Consider the following 22,282-nt stretch of genomic DNA (forward strand, 5'->3'; position numbering starts at 1 on the left):
CTTAAATATTGTCTCATTATATTAGTAATATTTCCGGAAGATTGAAAATGAGTGTATTCTTTTTACAGATTCCCACTTGAAACATTATTTCTCAATTATTTAAAAAATTTTATTCCATAGTGCCAGATTACTTTTTTTTGCATTAACTTTGACTACTAGTTTAATATATTTTATATCGGCGCTCTGATCACAGCCTCGGAATTCGATAATTTTATATTCGACTTACGCAAAATTTAAAGCGGGAAATTTAAAAAATGAATTTATGCTGTATTAAAAAAAAAACAAATATATCATATTTAAAATTTTAATGTCATAAAAAATGATAAATCTTCAAGTAATTTGTTAATTTTTTATTTTTTATAACATTGTTGATTATTTTTTAATATTATGAATACATTCAATTTACATATTTATTTTATTTCTCTACATATATTTTCGTAAATTTTTGTATTATATTTCATTTATACATTTTTTAAAGAACAATATTTTATAGAACAATAATACAGTAAAGCTGTTAATGACGAATAATTTTGAATTAATATCAGATAATCTTCTAAAGTTACAGATATATATGATATATATGGAATGCTTTGAAAATAATGAACAATTTATGTTGTAAAATAATAAAAGCAGCTTTTAAACATGCAGCAGATTATTTATGTGATACGCTGATAAATAATATGAAATAAATATAATTAACTTAATTCACAGAAGTGTAACAGTATTAAAGATGAGAAGATTTTAATTTGATTTGAAGACTAATTTAACAAGGAAATAATTATTTGTACATGTTAAAATTATATTACAATTATATCTTAGTTTTTTTTCTTTCATTTTCTGAACATTCTGAACTTAATCGACAAAACCATAAATCATATTTTACCTCAGCTATTTCCAATCAGTTATAATTTAAGTTACACAAAGTAGCAGCTATAATTTAATCTAATATTTTTTTACATTTAAACACTTAAAGATGTTCTTGAGTTCATATAGAATTGATGGGCAGAGAAAAATAATGTAAGTAAGTAAAGACAAGCAGCAATCCAACAATTGTAAGCATTGTGAATAAATCCTCTGTCAACATCATCATAAAACTTTGCTGGTGATGAGTACTCGTGTGAATCAAGAGGTAAATCCTCAATCAATGCCACACTTTTTACATAGAAAAATATACCCATTAAAAGCTAAAAATATAATTATGTGTTATTATTAAATACAATTTAAATTTAAACTTAAAAAATAAAAAAAAATTTTTGACTAGGTTAGTAATGAAAAATAATATTACCAGTTGTATAATTCCCCAAGTTGATATTATAAGACCACATAGGGCGTATTTTGGACCACAGACTTTCATTGTATCTTGATGAAAAAATTAAATTAGTAAATTTGTTAAAATAATTATATGTTAAAAAATACTTTTATTCACTCTTTACTGTTACGCCCTAATGGATCATATGATTGACGTATTCATTCGATATTATCTCGAAAATTTTCATACTCTCGATTATCATCCAATAAGTTTAATTCAGTAAGAGAAATTACTTCGGGTATTTTCGGTTCTCATTCAAATTTTATGTAGTAGAGTCTTCGATACATGAACTCGAAGTAACTTGTTTCACTAGTCTCAATTTACTCACAAAACCGGATATTTAAGTTAAAAAAATTTAACAGTGATGCCAATCAGAAATTCCGACGCCATTAGCCGAAAAAAAAAACTTAACCCTACTTTATTCGTAATTAATTTCAGCCGTGTGGCGAAAAGTAGTGTGAGGTTATTAAACGAATAAAGTAATATTATCGTAAAAATATAAAAATGTACGACGAATACAGCGATCAGGTAAATATAAACTACAAAATAAATATTTATATAGTATAAAATGATTATTACGTTTATTAAATGAGAAAAAAAAAATTTACAGTACGATACGTATGATGAATATGGAGCACCAGAAGCCCACACGGATTCTTATGACAGATATCGTCAAGTTCCTGAAGTTGTTAGAAAATTTCTAATTTACTTCCGTAATTGTATCAGCGAAGGGATGATTTTTGAAATTCAAAATCTTTATGAGAATACATTTCCAAAAATAAGCGAGCAATTGTTTGAAAAACAATCGTGGCCAGATGAATCTGAAATTGCTCATATTGTTGAAAATGATACTGTATTTTTGATTTTATATAAAGAACTTTACTATCGTCATATTTATGCACGAATGCAAGGACCAACTTTGGAGCAACGATTTGGTTCATTTTATAATTATTGTGATTTATTTAATTATATTTTGAATCCAGAAGAACCGGTGCAATTAGAGTTACCTGACCAATGGCTCTGGGAGCTTATCGACGAATTTGTTTATCAATTCCAAGCATTTTCTCATTACCGAGCTAACTTGGCCAATAAAACTCCTGAAGAAATTGAAAACTTGAACAATCACATCAAGATATGGGATATTCTTTGCGTTTTAAATGTTTTGCATTATTTGGTTGATAAATCAAAGATTAAGAGCCAATTGGAGGTTTATGCAAGTGGCGGTGATCCAGATTCTGTTGCTGGGCCATTTGGAAAGCATTCTTTGTACAAAATGCTTGGATATTTTGCTCTCATTGGGTTATTGAGAGTTCATTCTCTACTGGGAGATTATTATCAAGCTATTAAAGTCTTGGAAAATGTTGAAATCTACAAAAAGAGCGCTTATTCTCACGTTCCTGGATGTCAAATTTCAACGGCATATTACGTCGGTTTTGCTTACATGATGATGAGAAGATATGCTGATGCTATCAGAACTTTTTCTGGTATTTTGCTTTACATTCAACGTACTAAGCAATTATTCACAGCAAGAAGTTATCAAAATGATCAAATTAATAAACAAACTGAGCAGATGTATCATCTATTGGCTATATGTCTTGTTCTTCATCCTCAATGTATTGATGAGGGCTTACAGCAAGCACTTCGTGAACGTAATTATCATGAAAAAATGTACAAAATGCAGTACGGAGACATAGTTGAATTTGAATCTTGCTTCTTGTTTGCTTGTCCAAAATTCCTTTCTTCAACACCACCAAGTCCTGATAGCAAGAGAGAAGACTACACCAAGGATGCTATTAAACATCAAACTCAAGTTTTTATGGATGAAGTTATTCAACAAAAAATGTTGCCCACTATTCGATCATATTTGAAATTGTATACTACGCTACCGTTAAGTAAATTGGCGACATTCATGTATAGATCAAGTAGCTCAAGTACTGATGAAAATTGGGATCTTGACAAAGAAGTTGCTGCTTTGACTATTCATTTGTTGTGCTTTAAGCATAAAATGAAGAACATCGTTTGGACTAAAGGTGCATCGGGATTAGAAGGAAAGTTCCAATCTGGCTCAGAGGTAATTATTATTTTATAGAATACGTAAATTATTATAAATTATAATACTCATTAATACTATCTATTTTTTAGCTTGATTTCTACATTGATCATGACATGATTCACATTGCGGACACCAAGGTTGCTCATCGCTATGGGGACTTTTTCATCCGTAAAATTTTGAAGTTTGAAGAATTAAATAGGAAATTACATCATATTAAAATTTAATCATTCAATCTTTATATAACATTAAAATTTTTTTAAATTCATTATGGTAAATAAATAATTGTACTCAAAAATTCATTTTATAAAATTTTTTTCTATAATTACATAAATATTTCTGTAATACATTTGATTAAAAAAAAAAAATAATTCAAATTTCAATAAAAAATAAACAAATTAAAAATATTAAAGTTATTTTATTTAAATATATAATTTCTGTATGATTGTATCAGACAGATTTAAGTGACAATTTAGAAATAAGTAAAAATATACAGATTTAATAACTAATTTTAATCCACTATCTTTGTAGTGACTTATCAGGTTTTTCTTGCATTGCTTTGCATGCCGCTTCCAGAATATTGGGTTTAATAGAACCATACGGTAATCGAAAGTTTTGTAAATAATGAAAAAATCTTCTTTTTGTGTTGTTTGTTGATTTTATTTCTTCAGATCTACATATCGTACGGATAGCTGGCAAATAATCAATTGATACACTCCGTGAATCTAAATTATTAATTGAAATTTGTGACAATGCTGAATTAATTCCAGTATTTAATTCTTTTTTTAATGACAATTGCCGTGAAAATTTAGTATCAATTTCATTTGTATCTGTAGTATATTTATTCATAACTTTATGTCTTAACCATTTGCCGATTTCCATGCTGCGAATATTATTGCTTGAATATAAATCCATTGTTTCTTCGAGAGACAAGCTAGGCTCATATTTAAATTCAATCATATTTAACATTTCATCATCAATATCAACTAAAGATGATACTAAAGATATTGCATCTAGATCATCAGCTAAATTACCAATGGTATTTAAATTTAGATCATCTATCTTCTGTTCGTCTTTCAAATTAATTTTTTTCTTTGTTTGTTTTTTATCCTGTTTAATTATTGGTTTGTACAAATAATTGCGCATATCTTGCCATAAAGTTTTATGAAAATCACAAGATAGTAATGTTGATCGTGGTGCTCCTGATATTAAAAGATATTGCAATTGTAGTATTGCTTTTCGTAAATCGCCAGTTGCTATGAGTTTCTGTAAAATAAATAAATAAAATAATATTACTATTGTTAAGTTTTATAACTTAATTTAAATAAGTATATACTTACTTTTAAACAGGTTTGAGGTAAACGAGTTCCAGACTCAGCTAATGTTATTAATTCTAATAATGCTGAAACACGTGAACCATAAATCGTTTGGTAAGAAATGCGTAATTGCTGTGGTGCCATTCGACTTAAATGAGAACACGAATCTCTACATGTCATGACAATTGGTCTTTTAGTATTTGATGCAAGTTGATAAGTAGCTGATATGAAGCCATCGTCTTCATCAAATATAATATCAACATCTTCAAATAAAATAAGAGAATTTTGCAAAGTTTTTTTACTATCATTTGAAGAAGGTTGAAGAAAAGTAGTTTTTTCTGATTTTTTAACATGATGTGATTTAGTTGCTTCCTCTAAATCTTTTAAAATTTTTCTACCGGGGCGTTTACTTGAAGCATTAACTTCTAGGACATTATAACCCAATTCTTCAGCAATTGCGTAAACACTGGCAGTTTTACCGCTACCGTGAGGACCCAAGAGAACAGCGACTTGATTACAGTCTAAGCCACCAGATCGACTATTATCTGATGAATAAAATTCTTCACCACTGCTATAATCGTCTTTATTGGTTGAGGATTGCCATCCATTCAACCAATCTCGTAATTTAGCAGCAGCTCCTTCATTGCCAACAATTTCTTTAGTACATATAGGTTTATATTTTTCTGTCCATATATTATTTTCATTATTATTTTTATTTACAGATGCCACTTTATCTACAGACTTTCGTTTACGCCCTCGTTTTTTTGGACTCACTTGATCTTTTTGTTTATTTGATAATGAATTTATTTTAGTCCACATTTCTCGAGCATCAGAATATCGTCCTTCAATTTCTTTCAAAATTTCTTCAGTTTCTGGGTTTGTTACATCATTTTTGAGTATTTTTTGTTCTTGTACAGAGTCATTTAAATTAATAATCGATTTAAAGTTATCAAAATTAAATACTGGAGTGTAAGCTGCAGTTTCTTTCATTTTATATTTTAAAGGGCAAGGCATATCAAGAGTTTTCTCTTCAATACTAAGCTGATCTACATGAGATATGGATGGAAACGAAAGCAATGGTGTCCCAGGTACAATAATTTTTCGTTCAAACTTTTTTTTTTCATTTTCTGGAGTTCGAGAATGTAAAAATGAACGTCGAGCTGCAACAACATCAGGATCAGGCTTCGATCTCTTGACAAACAATGGAGCAAGTTTTTCATTTGGAGGCCTCTTTAATATTTTTGTTTCAATAATTTCTAATTCTGAATCATCCAAACTTGCTTCTTTAACTTGTAAAGAATCTGTTGTTATTGAAACTTTGTTATTTGTTTGGCTATTATTATCTTTAATGTTACTAATTTCATCTTCTTCTTGAGAATCTTCTGTTGATTCTTCTTTATCTGATTTATTTGTTTTTTTACTTTTTTTACGTTTAATGTGATTATTCTGAGTTTTATTTTTCACTTCATTTCCAGAATCTCCATCTGAAATATACATTTATTTTTGTATTAATTTTATGTTAAAAAATGAAAGAAAATGTTTTTAAAAAAAAATGTAATAAAATTCAGAGATCAAAGTGTGATTATTCATTGCCATCAACTAAATTTTATGGAAAATTTAGGAGACTCTCGCTGTTAAAAAGTCATCATACATTTTTTTTTTTTTTTTTTTGTAACAAATATAATATAGTGATCAAAATTATGAATTAAATAATATACCTGATTTATTTTGAGTTTCTGATGATTGAAGATTGATTCGCAACGACCATTTACGTTTTTTTTGAAGCGACTGAGATGATTCGTTTGTCGATTCTAATTTTTTTTCTGTCGGGGTGATATCTGTCGGAGTTGTAGTTTCTGAATTAAGAACTTGAATATCGTCGATTGTCGCTAAAATTTTTCTAACCCTTGATTTATTATTTTTATTATTAGAATTAGATTTTGAAGATTGTTCGTTAGATGTCAATGATATTTTTGTACCGTGTATTTCAGCTTCAACGACCATTTTAGATTTAGTTTTTTCCCGTTCCTCAGGTGTTATTGTACTGAAATAATTATACAAACCACGAGGAGTTATTTTTGGAGTAATAACGTTATTATCATTATCATCACTGCTATTATTTCCCTTAAACATTTTAATACGATTCTCTATTTGTTTTTCCATTTTTTCTTCCTCTTCTCTCTCACGTATTTTTCTTTTAGTATATCCCTTTTTATCAGCAAGTGCAATAAGCTTCTCCTTATTCTGTTTCAATTTATTTTTTATTTCTTGACTATTTTTTATTTCTAAAGGATCCTCTTCTCCTTCTTCATTTGATCGTTTTGTAGAATTAACTTTTCCAGATTTATTACGAGTCATCAAAACATGAAATGCATTTGATTCCTCCCGTCCATTTGTTAGTTCATCAGTTGGTGAATTATTTTTTTTATTTTCTAATCTAATTATTTTGTTATTATTATTTGATGACTTTTTATTTTTATCAACATCAAATATACATTCATCTGAAGAATCTAAATCAATTTTATCATCATTAATATCAGAATTATTATTCATTTTATTGCTGGAGTTTGAACGTTTTGGTGTGTCATCAGCTAATATTATTGTTTTATCAGACAATTTAATATGTGGACTTGGAGTTCTATCAATAAGATCGTTTTGGCTATTAACAATATTGCAAACTTTACCTCGATTATTTGATTGCGATATTTTTATTTTAACTCGTTCACGTTTTTTCACATTAAGATCCACTTTATTTTTACTGCAATTGCCATTTACTAATTCTTCAGGAGTAACCTCCTCTTCAGGCTTAATTACAGAGTCCTCATTATTTTTCACATTATCCACAAAATAATGAGTTAAATCTTTCATTTTTTTAAGACTAATTAATTACACAGCTGGTTAAATATTTATTTAATTAATTTTAAATAAATTTTTAATGTTTAATGAGTTTAAATACATACTTGTAAAATATTAAATAGAGTGTAAACTATTGTTCACGTAATAAAAATCTTAACCTAACACATTATTTTGGCGCCAAATCAAATGACGTGGGAAGTCGAATATTTTTGTGATTATTTCCATATGTCACCCGAATATTCCCGAGTATAGACGATGTAAATACGAAGTATACGACAGATAAACCTGAACGATGTAAGCGCCACCATTTGTGATAAAAAGTTTTTGAAATTTACAAAAATATTATTTAAAATTTTGTATTTATTCAATTAGTATTGTCAGTAATATTTTTTCATAAAAATTTAACTCTTTAAACGTTAATTAATTATTCAAGCAAAGAATATTTCAATTGATCTGAAATATTGCATCGAATTAATTTAATTTATATTATTTTTCGCGCGTTTATTCATACTTTTTTTTTCTTTTATTCCGAATGAAAGGTTACATACACATAAGTACTTGTATGTAATTTTTGACATTTACATATATATATTGCATCGGGCATTGAAAATAAAATATCGCATGTTGCAAACAAGTATTATTTTAATGATTGTTTTATTTATGATACTATAAATAAAATAATTTGACCGGTAAATTGTGATAATTATGTTTTTATTAATTATTAGTAGTATATTAATTATTTTAATATCTTGGTTATTATGGACAATACGGAGTCGAATAAATACTCGTGATAAAAAAAGAGTGTGTATTGTTGTATTGGGTGATATTGGACGCAGTCCACGAATGCAATATCATGCATTATCATTTATGAATGAAGGATATTTCGTTGACATCATAGGATATTTTGGTTCTGAACCACTAGAAGAATTGAAAAATAACGATAATGTCAATATTCATTACTTAACACATGTACCAGACTGGAATAATCGTACTTGAATTTTTAAAAAATTATTCATTTATACTTGATAGTACTCAATTTTTGAACTGCATGTAAATGATATTGATTTTTTATATGTAATTTTTACAGGTATGCCGAGATTATTGTCATATATTATTAAAACATTATGGCAAGCTAATGATCTAGTGAGAATATTATTTACTAAAATCCAATCGAGTTATTTAATGGTACAAAATCCACCTGCTGTTCCAACTATTCCAATATGCTGGTCTTATTGTCGTATGTTTAAAACACAATTTATTATCGATTGGCATAATTATGCGTACTCGATAATGGCATTAACAATTGGAAGAGATCATCTACTTGTTAAAATAACTATGTTTATTGAATCATTTTTTGGTAAACGTGCTGATAAAAATTTCTGCGTTACCAATGCTATGAAAAGTGATTTAAACGAAAGATGGAGTATAGAGTATTTTTATTTTATATTTATTTTTTTTTTCATTGGATTAAAGGCACTACTATTTTTTAAAATAATAATTTAGTTAAATTTTTAATCTTTGTAATTTTAATGAAATTACACGGAGAAAAATGTACGAATTTTTATTATACTGTCGACCAAACTTAAAACAAGAAGTTGAGTCGCCAAAAAATTATTATGCTGAACTACAAAAAATATACGGTTAAAACTAATTGATAAATTTAAAATTGAATGAAAATTGTTTGTCTAAAAAATGAATTATAGTAGAGAAAAAAATATTTTAGAGAGAGACCCAGTATCTAATCAGGGAACTAGTACCCGATCACTCATGTATTTGTATATCTATATTTACTAAATTTTACTAAATATAGACATTAGGGTGGTCGTTAAAAATTAAATTTTCTCAGGCGCCCCAAAAAAAGCTTTTTTTTAGTGAAAAAATGCGTGAGGAATTTTGTTTCTTCTTTTTAAGTAAAAAGAGCACGTGCCGAAGGACGATCAAAGTTTATTTTTCGATACAATCGCGTTTTTTTTTAAATATTTCATAAAAAAAGAAGATTAAAGGAAAAAATCATAGGAACAATTTTGTAGGAAATTAAATTCTTGACAAAAAAGTACGTATTCATTTTTTATAAAATGTGTATTTATGAAGATATTTAAAAAAAAACTTTTTTTTAGATCTTATGAATTGAGCGTTTTAACGATTTCAAATGTTGAAAATAACATTTTTTCTTAAATATAGACAACTTCGTAACTCGTAACATATCAATCATTAATGCTTGTTATAGTTTCTATATACTTAGAAAAATGTTATTTTTAACATTCGTAATTCTTTAAATGCTCAATTGATAATATCTAAAAAAGTTTTTTTAAAATATCTTTGTAAATACACATTTTATAAAAAAAATGATCATTTCCTTTTTTGTCAAAAATTTAATTTCCTACAAAATTGTTCCTATGATTATTTCCTTTTATCTTCATATTTCATGAGATATTGAAAAAAATCCGCGATTGTATCGAAATATAAACTTTGATCGTCCTGAGGCACGTGTTCTTTTTACTTAAAAAAAAAAAAAACCAAATTCTCCACGTATTTTTTCACTAAAAAGAAGCTTTTTATGGTGCGTCTGAGAAAATTTAATTTTTACCGTCCACCCTAATAGATATACAAAGACATGGAGTGATCGAGTAGTTCTCTGATCAGGTACTAGGCCTTTCACCATACAGCATGATAATTTTTTGGTGAATTCTGTTTCAAGTTTAGTCAACAGCATAATAAAAATTAATACATTTCTTCGTGTATATATCTGTGCCTTTACTCTCAATATAAAAAAAAATGTTTTAGTTACAAAAATAATTATTATTCTAGGGCTACAGTTTTGTATGACAGACCACCGTTGGCATTTAAACCAATTGATATATCTGAGAAACATTCCTTACTAACTAGATTAAGTAAAACTTATGAAGAGTTTGGAAATGGTGAAGAAGATTCATCTGCTTTAACAGAATGTTTACCTAATGGTGAAATTCAACTTAGAAATAAACGACCAGCATTAATTGTATCCAGTACAAGTTGGACTGAAGATGAAGATTTTTCAGTGTTACTTACTGCTTTGAAAGGTAAATTATCTATTGATTTTTTTTCTTATCATTTATGTTAAGGTATTTTTATCTTACATATATTTATATTTTTTTTTTTTAAGAATATGAATTGGCTTGCTGCAGTGAAAGTTCCATGTTACCAAATTTAATTTGTGCTATTACTGGAAAAGGTCCTTTAAAAGATTTTTGGACAGCTATCATAAAATTTAAAAAATGGAAACACGTTAAAATTGTCACTCCTTGGTTAACAAATGAAGATTATCCAAAATTATTAGGTTTGTTTCAATTATTAAGCACTTTATTTATCATAATTGTTCAATTGGTCCAATAAAAATTACTAAAAACATATTAAATTAATTTTTTAGCAAGCGCAGACTTAGGAATATGTCTTCATACATCAACAAGTGGACTAGATTTACCAATGAAAGTTGTTGATATGTTTGGATGTGGACTACCAGTCTGTGCATATAATTTCAAATGGTAATTTAAATAATAATTATAAATTATATTTAAAAACACTAGTTTCATTATTAATTTATCATCATTACAGTCTCAGTGAACTTGTAAGGCATGAAGAAAATAGTTTAGTGTTTTCAAATGATCAAGAATTATCAAGTCAATTGAGAACATGGTTTTACAATTTTCCAAATAATCAACAACAAATTGAGAAAAATCAAAGATTTCGTCAGGAATTAGACAATTTTCAAAAACTTCGATGGACTGGTAATTGGAGAGATGTAGTGTTACCTTGCTTTGATTAACAGATTAAATATTTTTTTTTTTATTTAAATACTGCTCAGTTAAGCAGATTTGGTACTATATAAAATTCATTCTTAAAAAATATTAATAAATATTATTATTCTCGAATATCTTAATTTCTAATTGTTTAAATGTTTTAATTATCAAATACAATTTTTATTTATACTCGAATGATTCAATAGTTTTATTTAATAATTTAAATTTATGAAAATATTAAAATTGTAAGTATACTAAAGAAAACAAAAAAGACTTTTCAGAGTAGTGATATTTATAAATAAAAAAGATTGAGTTTTTATAGAACCTAAATTGTGTGTTGTATTTTAAAAAATTATTATTTGTCCTGTTTGCTTACACAATATTTAATTATATAACATGTGATTATTTGCTAATAATTGATATTTGTCTTAATTTTTTATATTTTATTTTATTTCAAATAATAATAAGTCAATTTTTTGTTTTATTTTCACACTTTTTTTTTATTATTATATTTTCGTAATAGATAATGTGACAAAAAAAAATATAAATTTACAAATGATTGAAAAAATAGATTAATGTCAGGTACAAAAAAAACCTAAACCAAAAGACGTTCAATTTCTTGCTGAATAGCTTGAATCTGAGGTTTAAGTTGTGAACCTTCATTTACTGTTACTGAACAAGCAACAACAGGCCGTGATACACCACAAGCACGTCCCAATGATTCCTTACTCCTTACAAAAACATAAGGAACATTTTTATCTTCACAAAGTAATGGTAAATGCAATAAAATTTCCAATGGTTCGGCATCCGCTGCCATCACAATAAATTCGGATAATCCTCGATTAAGCGTTTTAGTCGCTTCATTAGCGCCTTTTCTTAATTGTTTATAATTCATTGCTTGTTGTACCAAGTTCAGAATTTTTGCAGTCAATGTGGCATCCGCCAATGGGTATGCTTTTGGGTTTACTTCGTTTGTCTAATTAAAACACAGAAAAGAAAAATTATTAACACAACTAATATATATCATGTATTATAATTATTATGTTTATAATAATTATTATTACTCATTTTCATTTATGAGTTCCGACCACGTGTTAAAATTCTAACCTTACTTTCGTCATGCTAACAATAAACTTACCGCTACATAAATAAATAAATAAATATAAATTTATTAGTAATTAAATATGCAATGTACGTACCATTTTAATTAGTTTTAGATCCAGATATTTAAATTTCAATAAGTTTGTAACCTCTCGGCGTTTAATTGCGCTTCACTGAGGATTACACAGTAATCGTGGTCGCTTTAAACGTTCAAGTCGTAGTTGTGAAATGAGAATGAGTTATTGAACTAGCTGTTGATGCCGGTTGTTGCGCGCGTCGAAAGAATCAAGATGGCGTTACGAGTAATCGATTGTTGAAAGATTCTGATCGATCTATCGATTTTGTTTTAATTCATTTATCGTTCAACTCAATCTTTTGCCACGAAATTTTTTTAAATGAAGCAATTGTACATTTATGACATTTAATAATTTCAATTCATAGTACTTAGAGTTCAGTTATGTCAGGTTCAAAGCGACATTGATGTTTAGAAAATATGTCTTTAAACCGAGGTAATATTAAAGATTGTATTTTGATTAGTTTAAAAATTATAAATTTTAATAAATTTTTAATTATTTAAATTTGACATTTTACCAAAATCTATATATTAGATATTTCTATAAGCAAAACTAGGACGTAGGAGGTTCTCAAGGCATGACGAGGTATTTCGAAAAATGATAATTAAAGTTTATTTATATTTTCAAAATATGAAGGTTCCTGTTAAAGATTTTTACTAACGCTAATGGCGTGTTCAGTTGCTTGCTCTGAGCTGTCAGATCACATTTATTTATCATACATTTACTATATTGGTACGTAGTCCTTATGAGACGACCCTGCTTAAAAAATCCGATAAATTTTTACAGCTGTATGTATAAGGCCCTATACTTAATTATGGCACTTCCCATAAAACTTATTCCTTCTTATAAAATCTCTATGGGAATTTATGAGAATTTATTGAATTCTATAAGATTCTCTTAACAGGGGATAGCCAATAAGGAACGAAAAAAAAAAAAAAACACATTTACGTTTTTGATTTTCAGGTCTGAACTCTACTTTAAGATAATTTTATACATGAAGACTAAGGTGGCTCATTTGAAACTAATTAGTTTAACAAACCATATACTTCAAAGATATTTGGAATTTCCACATGCATAATTCTATTTATTTCAGAAACCATAGACTCTACAGCTTTGGTTCACAGGACCTTTTTTTAGCAAATTCGATTTCCTACAAATTTGTCGTTGACATTTTTGCTGTAACTATATAGTAGTTAGTAAGAAAAACAAAAAATAAGCTAAAATCGATAAAAATTGACTTTTACATTTTTTAACTCTGATACCGTTCCTGTCACATAAATCTTACTCAAGGAACTTTTAAAGTACAAAGGTTTCTCTACAACTTCTGCCTATATAATAAAAAAACGTTAAATGCAACTAAGCTAGAGATAATTAAAAAAAAAACCTCTACTTTACATGTTAAATGAATGGGAAAATTTTAAATTCAATTAGCGAGTGCTTAAAATTGAAATTAAGGGCTCAAATTTGATGGAAATTTTTTTTTTTCATTTCTCGAACAACATTCCGTCAATGGAGGGAAAAAAAATAGTCGTTTCAAATGAGCCACCCTAAATGAAGACATTTGTACTCCAAGCAAGCAACTGAACATGCCGTAAGATTCTAAAAATAAAAAACCTCAATTTCAATTAATTTCTGAGTAACCACAAACAATTGTTTATTAAGAAATTTTTAGGCATTTAAAGTCTCCTCTGAAAAAAATTTTAGTCAAAGAAAACCATAAAATTAAAAGAAAAAACTTTTTGAAAACTAAATTTCCTTTTAGAAATAAAAAACACCAGCTCTTTGGTAAACCTTAATAATTGAATCAGTTTTTTCGTATCATTTACCGGTTTGAAATAAAAATTACGAGAGGCAATTAGACGATAGTACTAAAATAATTTACGTGTATGTTTATGATTTAAAGTATTTTATAATTAAAACAAGCCACAAACTTTTGGATGGAAGACAATATTTGTCGCATTAAACTTTAAGGGGGACCACTAGTGTAATCGCTTTAAAAAAAGATGATTCTTGGGAATTTAAAACAAAAAACTATTGCATGGAATGATTCAGTGTTTTAAGAATATATTTGTGGATTATAATGAATGCAAGATAAAATTTTTGGATCAAAAAATTCAGAATTCAGTGAGTTATTTCTAATCTCTCAACACTCCAAAAAAAAAAGTCCCCCCCCCCCCACTGCTACGGTGAGAGCGACCTTCGCAGTACATGAAATCAAAAGAACCATAAATTTGATTAAAGTAGAAAGTATTTCCTGTACCAAGACCTTCGGACCAAGAAAAAAATTGAAATTTGACAAAATGGTGGATTTTTTAAAAACAATCTCGTTGAGCTCGAAAACATTATTGTGAATACATTTTCGAGCTTTTCGAGCTCGCACATACTTTTGTATGCCATTGTTTTGTAAAAAACCATTTTTTAGCATTTCTTTCTCCCACGATATCTCGCGAACGAATTAACCGATTTTGATGGTTGAGGCGGCAATCGGCGTGTTTTATCAAGTTCTAAAGCTGATAAAATTTTGAAATTGATTTATCCAGTCGTTTTTAAGAAATTTCAAAAAAACCAAAAAAAAAGTTTTTTTTTAATTCTTTCGTCAACGGTTTCTCTTGAACGAATGAACCGATTTTGATGGTTGAGGTGGCATTCGACGCGGCTTACAAAGTTTTAGAGCTGATTAGATTTTGGAATCAATCCATCGAGCAAATTAAAAGTTATCCAAATAAAACATTTTTGAAAAAATGTTATTTTTGAAATATCTCCGAATGCACCTTACCGATTAAGCTCAAATTTTTACAGCTTCAAGATATTAACAAGCCGCGTCGAATGACACCTCAAAGATCAAAATCGGTTCATCCATTCAAGAGTTATGAATATTTACATACGTACGTACGTACACACATACATACACTCGGACATCATCATGAAATTAGTCAGGATAGCTTCCTAGAACCTCAAAACGTCAAAATCTAGTGAAAATTCGGTTTTTGCAAATCGGACCGAAACCAATAACTTCCCGAATTTTTAAAAATTTTCAATTTTCTTAGCGGGAAGTTAAAAATATATTTTCGAGAACCGATAAGCGGCTGCTCTCCAGATGGTTGTAACTCAAAAAAACTATCCGAGATACACACTTGAAATCTTAGTATGCCATTTTTGAAGGTATAGACTATCGAAATATGCAAAAAAAGAATTTTTTCAAAATTTCACACTGGTGGTTCCCCTTCATAATGATATAAATAGAAAAAATTATTCGCGAGTAAATGATTGGACAAACAATTTAATTTAAAACACATTAAATAATTTTTAGTAGTAATCATTGAGGGTCAGTATGAGGTTTATTGAGAACGAAATGAGGGTCAGTGAACTTCATTGAGGACGAGATGCGGCTCACTCTGCAGTTCTAAAGACAAAATTAAAAGCAAAACCCAAAAGTAATGTGAAATGAGGGCTAAAATTTCATCTCGGGGATACTCGGGGCTTAGGCGGCTGTATGCGAACTGCAGGTTGCTAGTTTTCATTAAATCGTCAGATCAATGATGACAATGATGACAATGATAAATTATCGCTATTTTGGATCATAGTAATTCATTAAAGATGATAGTCAAAGTCAGCGACTAATGGTAAAAATATATTATTATCTATTCGCAGCCGATAACGTATTTATTTGTGATAAAAATTGTTTTCAAAGATCAGGTAAATTATTAATTAATTTAATCTGTAATAAAATGTTTAGAGTGTGTATAATGTTTTATTCTACAATATAATTAATATGCCATTTTATTACTTCCGTTATGAATATCTATAACATTCATGAATTATTTTAACTACCATTGTTTTTTTTCGCTTGCATATGATGAGCCGTTTATACTGTACTCTGTGCGTTATAAAGTTACAACGATCGAAGTGTCACGTTTATTACTTATAATTGAAACTTGTGACTCAGTTTTTATCACTACGGTGTTTAGCAAAACTTATTTATCCGTTTAAAAGATATATATATATATATTTTTTTTTTTTATGAGTATAAGCAAATCTTAGGCTTATCAATAGTCAGTATTTTATTTTTACGATAATTGATATTAATAGTGGGGCTTTGGTATATTGATATCTTTTTTATTAGATATTTGAGTAGAAAGATCAGCTCAACATTCACTCAGTGACGAATCATATAAAATTGTAAATTGCAATTATTATAATAGTATCAATATTCAATTTATGAATAATGTTGATGTTACGAGAAGCAGTGATAACAACTTTAATTATTTGTTTCTGTCAACCGATTCAATCACAATCTTTATTTGCAGCTTCCTCGCCTTCTGGTCTCAACGTCCGCCCGATAATAGGTAAATTAATTTAATTCATTAGAATATATAGCCAATTCATTCAATTTATAACAGTCAATAATTAAAGTTGAAAAACTATAGGTATAGTAGCACAAGAAACTAGTTATCATATGCGAAATGTTTATGATAATCAGTATAGCAGCTATATAGCGGCGTCATATGTTAAACACATAGAAAGTGCTGGTGCTCGTGTTGTACCTATAAGGTAACTTTTTAATTAATAGAACAGCAATCAAATTAGTTACTAATATTTTTTATTTAAATGGTAATATATCATTTTTTTTTCTTATCAGGATTGGACAACGTGAGTCATATTATGAAAATATAATGAATAAAATAAACGGGTAAAAATAAAATGTTTATCGATGATAGATTAGTATTTTCTTTTTCATATCAATTCAAATTTTTCAGAGTCCTTTTTCCTGGAGGCTCGACTTTTTTCAACACAACTAATGGTTATGCTGATACCGTCCGAAAAATCTATTGGTAATAAACAATTAAAAAAAAAAAAAAAAAAAATAAATTATTAAGATTTTGAATTTATTATTATGTGAAATTAGTAAATCGACAAGTTTTTCACATGTATATCTACTTATAATTATTATTTTATTTGAATTTATTATACGATCAGTTTTATATATTTTTTTGAATGAAGGAACAGCGCTTTTACTGATTTAATTTATTGACATTTAATATTAAATCGTGGGATAGTTAACGAGACGTTACTCACAATGTAATATTTGATGTCAATAAGTTAGATCAGTAAAGCTGTTGTCCTTTTATTCGAAAAAGTATAATTATATATGATATTGATATTGGAAAAAAACGAAAAATTTACACCTGTGCATTAAGTTGTAACATGCATTTTATCAAATTAATGTACCTGTGTAACTATTCCAAAAAAAAAGTTTTTATGGGTTAAATCTACGGAAGCGACTTTTTTTTTTTTTAATAATTTTTGAAATTTTCAAATGACTGTTCTTAATTCTTAAACTCCCCTGATGATTATGCTCATCTTTGAACTTGATCTAGATCTTCAGATCAAAAATATTTATGCGAATTGTTTTTTTGATCCTTTTGTAATTTAAAAGTATATTATATTATATTATCTATAGTATATTATATTAAAAATATAAGTTTATCAAGAGACAACAAATAAATTGAAAAATAAATAATGTCGTTTATATTAACTATTCATATATATATATATAGGATTGCAGTTCGTATGAATGAACAAGAAGATTATTTTCCACTGTGGGGAACTTGTTTGGGTTTTGAAGCGATGACGTACATTGCGGCAGGTGACGTTGACGTACGAGTGTCATGCAAAGGAGTAAATAACGTAGCTTTACGTCTAAATTTTACAAAAAGTATATAATTGTTTTGTTATCATTTGGTACGTAAATACATTTTTTTTCTAATTTTTAGATTATTCTAAAAGTAGATTATTTAAAAACGCACCGGAAGACATCATTGATATCTTAAAAACTCAAGCAGTAACTGCAAATTTTCATAAATTTTGTGTTACGAAAGAAGTGAGTTTAATTATAAATACAAATGGAAGTATTTGAGTTGATGTTTTCAATATCATTAAGGACATTCTCAGACAGTACCCCTAACTTTTGAAAAATATTCAATGATCTTGAGTTGTCATAAAACCGCATTAAAATTTTATTAATTAAAAAAAAAATCATTAATTGAAAAAAGGACAACCCAGTCACAATTTCGCCAAGATGTAGATTTAAAAAAAATATCACTTACAGTTCATATCAATTAGGTGTTAAACGAAATTTGTTATATGTATAAATTTCAGTAAAATCTTCAGGTCAATATTATAATCTGAATTGTCAAATTTTTTAGACTAAAATTTATTTATCAAATTTCGTTTAACTCCTGATTGATAACAACTGTAAGTATTTTTCTTTTAAATCTATATCTTGGTGAAATTGTAACTACGTTGTCATTTTTTCAATTAATGCTTTAATTTTATTTTAGTTAATGAATAAAATTTCAATACAGTTACTATGACAGTTGAAAGTCCTTGAGTATTCGATAAAAGTGGGAGGGGGGGGGGGCACGTCCTGAGAATACCCTTAAAATAAAAAAGTTAATTTTTATAAATAAAAATTTTTTCTTTTTGTATTAGGGTTTAGAAAAGGTTAACCTGTCAAATACATATCGAGTAATGACTGTGAACTATGACGATAATGGGTTAACGTATATTTCAACAATGGAGCATTTTAACATGCCATTCTATGGTACACAATTTCATCCAGAGAAAAATAGTTTTGAGTGGGCTAATCGATTAAGAGGAATACCTCACAGCAGCAATGCTATAAAAGCTGGTCAATATTTCGCAAATTTCTTTGTCGATGAAGGTAAATTATGAAAAAATCATGTGTTAATTAATGTTTATTTAATTTAATGATTTTTATTACAGCTCGTAAAAATAATCATTCATTTGAATCAAGGGAGGAAGAGATTGCACATTTAATTTATAATTATCCTATAACATACACTGGCCCAACGAATTCATCATTTGAACAATGTTATTTATTCGATGATACTTTATAAGAAATAATTTTATACTCAACTATTTAACATAAAATTAACCGATATTCAATCAATAAATATTATTGATTCCATCAATATCATCGAGAAATAATTAAACTTTTAAATATGAATTAGGATAATACTTATATTAGATGGTTTTTATTGATTTTATTTATTAGAAAAAACGTAATATTTATTATAATTTATTTGGTGTAAATTTAGTTACGGTTATGATATAATTTATGACAGTTCTTATATTACATTGGAATATAATATTTGTTGTAAGGTTTGTGTCGAAATGTTAACTATTTTTCAAATAGAATCATTTTTATACCACAAGTACCATGACTTCGATTTTTATCATAAAACAAATATGTAATCCTTAAATTATGATACTATTAATCAATTAATTCCAAATTTATGTGGTAGCAGAGTATAATAATAAGTAGGGGAGGGAGAGAGGGGGCACAGTGGGCCCCTTAAGGAAAATAATTATAATATCATTAATTTTTTTTACGCGTTTACTTCTTTTTAGACCCTTGATCCTTATTTTCACTTCATTATGCTGCGTCCATTAAAAATGAAAAATCGAAAATTAGGGGCAGAGTGGGCCCTCCAAAAAATTTCGGATTTGATATTAAAACGACGATTAAAACAATGGAGAAGATAACAATCAAAGAAAAGGGAAAAGGAAAAAGCAAATCAAAACAATCGGTGGATGATACGGCTTGTATTTTTTGTGGCAAATTATACCCAGAATCTTTAGAGCCATGGATTCAATGTGGCCAACGTAAAAATTGGGCCCATGATTCATGTGTCGGTGTTCACATAACAAAGTTGTGCGAAGCTACACGTGTGATATTTGCAAATAACTATAAAACAATTGTATTTTAATATTATAAAAAATCATTTCAATAGACTGCTGCGATATAACTTTAAAACGTAATTTAATTATCTTTAACTTTCTTAATAAATTATATTTAATGAACAGTTTTGATAGTTTATTTTAGCTCTCATTACATAAGAAATTTCGATAAGCTTATTATCCGTCCGAATTTATTGATGTATAGAAAATTGTACAGGGCCCACTCTGTCTCCCCCCTCCCCCTTCCCCTGCGATGGACAGTGTGGCTCAATAAGTTATAGATAAAATTGAACGGAATATAAGTATAGGGCCGAATAGCTCAACTTGTAGAGCACTCGGCAACAGTCAAAGACGGTTTTCAATAGTTTTTTTTTTCTGTCAATCACAAGATTAAAAATTACTGAGTTCAACTCATAAACAAAATAATTTATAATTAAAGTGATTTCAAATTTAAATAGCCTTCAGCTTATCACTAAAGTATATGCGAAAGCACACAAGTGCCCAGCAGCTTCAACCACACTACAAGATAGTGTTATAATTAAAGAATATTTTTTAAGTTATATTTCTTCTCTATGTTAGAACAATGTACTGACTTGAATGAAAGAAAATTTATTTATTCAGAAAAAAAATTAGAGCTATCTATATTTTTCTCAATTTGATCTATATCTTATTGAGTCTATTTTTAATCTAATATATTATTTTTATATGAATTATTTTTAAGAGTATATATTTGTTTGGTATGTTATTTTAGTATAACAAGTATATCCAATAAATAGTGAGAGATTTTTATTTTCATCAATTGTAGTAGATAAATAAGAATAAGTTTCCATTATTTATGTCAAAAGTGACATATTTTTGTTGTGTGTATTTCGATAATAATAATTCTCATAAATTTTTTTTGTAACTCATATTTATTTTTAGTTATGTTGAAAAAAGAAAACAGTAAATTGTTCTTTAATAGAAAAAGGCACAAAAGTGGTAGTAACTATTTCACGTGCTTCAATTATCGACAAATTTAAACGCAAACACGTGCTTACAGGACGATTGATTTGGCGCCTTGAGAATAGGTCTTAAATAAGTCAGTAAATTACGATAAATATAATTTATTTTTAAACATAAATCAATTGATATTAATTTATTAGAAGCTCATAGAAATATATTTATGGAAATAAATTGTTAAAATAGCCAATTATTTTACAAATATAATTTATAAATTAAAGATTTACACAATAATCGGAATATTAACTTTTTGCTGGGGAAATTGAAAATTTAAAAAAAACAAAGACTGGTTATTAGTTTTATCACGACTTTGAAAATTTAGAGTATCAACAGATGCCCTTTGATTGAAAACTCCGATTGATTTCGATTTTAACTTGAGGATGCCTCAAAAGTGTTCCGATTGGTCCAATCGAAACCAATTGTTGTCTGATTGACTTGTAATCGGAATTACTCGTTCTCTGTCGAAATTTTAAAAAAAAATTTGAGTGCTAAAATTCGATAGTAAATAAATTACATAAAGAAAATAGGTCTGAAATTTGTTTATTTTGATTAGCATAATAGACATTAGAACTGACACATTCAATGTAAGTGACATGAAATCGTCACTGAGAATGTGCTGTGAATTACTGTAAGTCCGCTGAAACGAGACGTCTTTCACTCAAAATCCAGCGTCGTTGAACCAACGGCGACTCTGATGAGAGAACTGAATTTAGTCCGCAGCACATTTATTTTCCTCAGCGTAGCTTATGATTTATTTTATATAAAAAGTTATAATGTTTGATAATACCAAAATACCTTATTTTATTAGATTTTTTAGGTGTCCTATTTTAACACGGATAGTCTATTTTGCGCATAAATTCTTAATAAACTAAATTAAAAAATAATTTTTAACAAAAAGCAAATTTTTTATATTCCTTTACAAAATTTTTGGAAGTAGGCCATTGTGTTGTGGCTTTTTCTATATTTGTAATACAATAAAATTTTTCACTCGCGTTATGCTCAACACAAACTGACTGATTTAGTTGGTTTAGTGGGGA

The 22,282-nt window shown here is 27.7% G+C and overlaps 5 protein-coding genes across 7 annotated transcripts; 2 read left to right on the forward strand and 3 right to left on the reverse strand.

Annotated features, from left to right (window-relative positions):
- Window positions 1-482: 482 nt before the first annotated feature.
- LOC130664210 (ribonuclease kappa) lies at window positions 483-1,573 on the reverse strand. Of its 3 annotated transcripts, none has more exons than XM_057464043.1 (3): window positions 1,427-1,573; window positions 1,286-1,359; window positions 483-1,184 (listed from the first exon to the last, which is right to left on the reverse strand). In XM_057464043.1, the coding sequence occupies exons 2-3, from the start codon at window positions 1,352-1,354 to the stop codon at window positions 960-962; spliced, it is 294 nt and encodes a 97-aa protein (XP_057320026.1). In that variant the 5' UTR covers window positions 1,355-1,359; window positions 1,427-1,573; the 3' UTR covers window positions 483-959. The 3 variants fall into 3 exon arrangements, with proteins under 3 accessions (XP_057320026.1, XP_057320024.1, XP_057320023.1); XM_057464041.1 differs by having other exon boundaries at window positions 1,417-1,435; XM_057464040.1 differs by having other exon boundaries at window positions 486-1,184; window positions 1,286-1,520.
- An 86-nt stretch (window positions 1,574-1,659) lies between these two features.
- LOC130664207 (eukaryotic translation initiation factor 3 subunit L) lies at window positions 1,660-3,771 on the forward strand. The gene is made up of 3 exons (XM_057464038.1): window positions 1,660-1,837; window positions 1,920-3,380; window positions 3,452-3,771. Exons 1-3 carry the CDS (start codon window positions 1,814-1,816, stop codon window positions 3,584-3,586), a joined length of 1,620 nt encoding a protein of 539 aa, XP_057320021.1. The 5' UTR covers window positions 1,660-1,813; the 3' UTR covers window positions 3,587-3,771.
- On the reverse strand, window positions 3,771-7,986 carry LOC130664206 (enhanced level of genomic instability 1). The gene is made up of 3 exons (XM_057464036.1): window positions 6,394-7,986; window positions 4,700-6,159; window positions 3,771-4,625 (listed from the first exon to the last, which is right to left on the reverse strand). Exons 1-3 carry the CDS (start codon window positions 7,541-7,543, stop codon window positions 3,879-3,881), a joined length of 3,357 nt encoding a protein of 1,118 aa, XP_057320019.1. The 5' UTR covers window positions 7,544-7,986; the 3' UTR covers window positions 3,771-3,878.
- Window positions 7,987-8,119: 133 nt separating this feature from the next.
- LOC130664211 (chitobiosyldiphosphodolichol beta-mannosyltransferase-like) lies at window positions 8,120-20,741 on the forward strand. Its single transcript, XM_057464044.1, has 14 exons — window positions 8,120-8,519; window positions 8,619-8,961; window positions 10,340-10,590; window positions 10,674-10,847; window positions 10,938-11,052; window positions 11,123-11,317; window positions 16,806-16,828; window positions 16,910-17,033; window positions 17,122-17,172; window positions 17,240-17,314; window positions 18,041-18,198; window positions 18,257-18,363; window positions 18,975-19,206; window positions 19,269-20,741. The coding sequence occupies exons 1-14, from the start codon at window positions 8,237-8,239 to the stop codon at window positions 19,400-19,402; spliced, it is 2,265 nt and encodes a 754-aa protein (XP_057320027.1). The 5' UTR covers window positions 8,120-8,236; the 3' UTR covers window positions 19,403-20,741.
- On the reverse strand, window positions 11,781-12,667 carry LOC130664209 (NHP2-like protein 1 homolog). Its single transcript, XM_057464039.1, has 2 exons — window positions 12,507-12,667; window positions 11,781-12,283 (listed from the first exon to the last, which is right to left on the reverse strand). The coding sequence occupies exons 1-2, from the start codon at window positions 12,507-12,509 to the stop codon at window positions 11,903-11,905; spliced, it is 384 nt and encodes a 127-aa protein (XP_057320022.1). The 5' UTR covers window positions 12,510-12,667; the 3' UTR covers window positions 11,781-11,902.
- Window positions 20,742-22,282: the final 1,541 nt, after the last annotated feature.

Source organism: Microplitis mediator, chromosome 2, assembly GCF_029852145.1.
Source record: "Microplitis mediator isolate UGA2020A chromosome 2, iyMicMedi2.1, whole genome shotgun sequence".
NCBI classification, from domain to species: domain Eukaryota; kingdom Metazoa; phylum Arthropoda; class Insecta; order Hymenoptera; family Braconidae; genus Microplitis; species Microplitis mediator.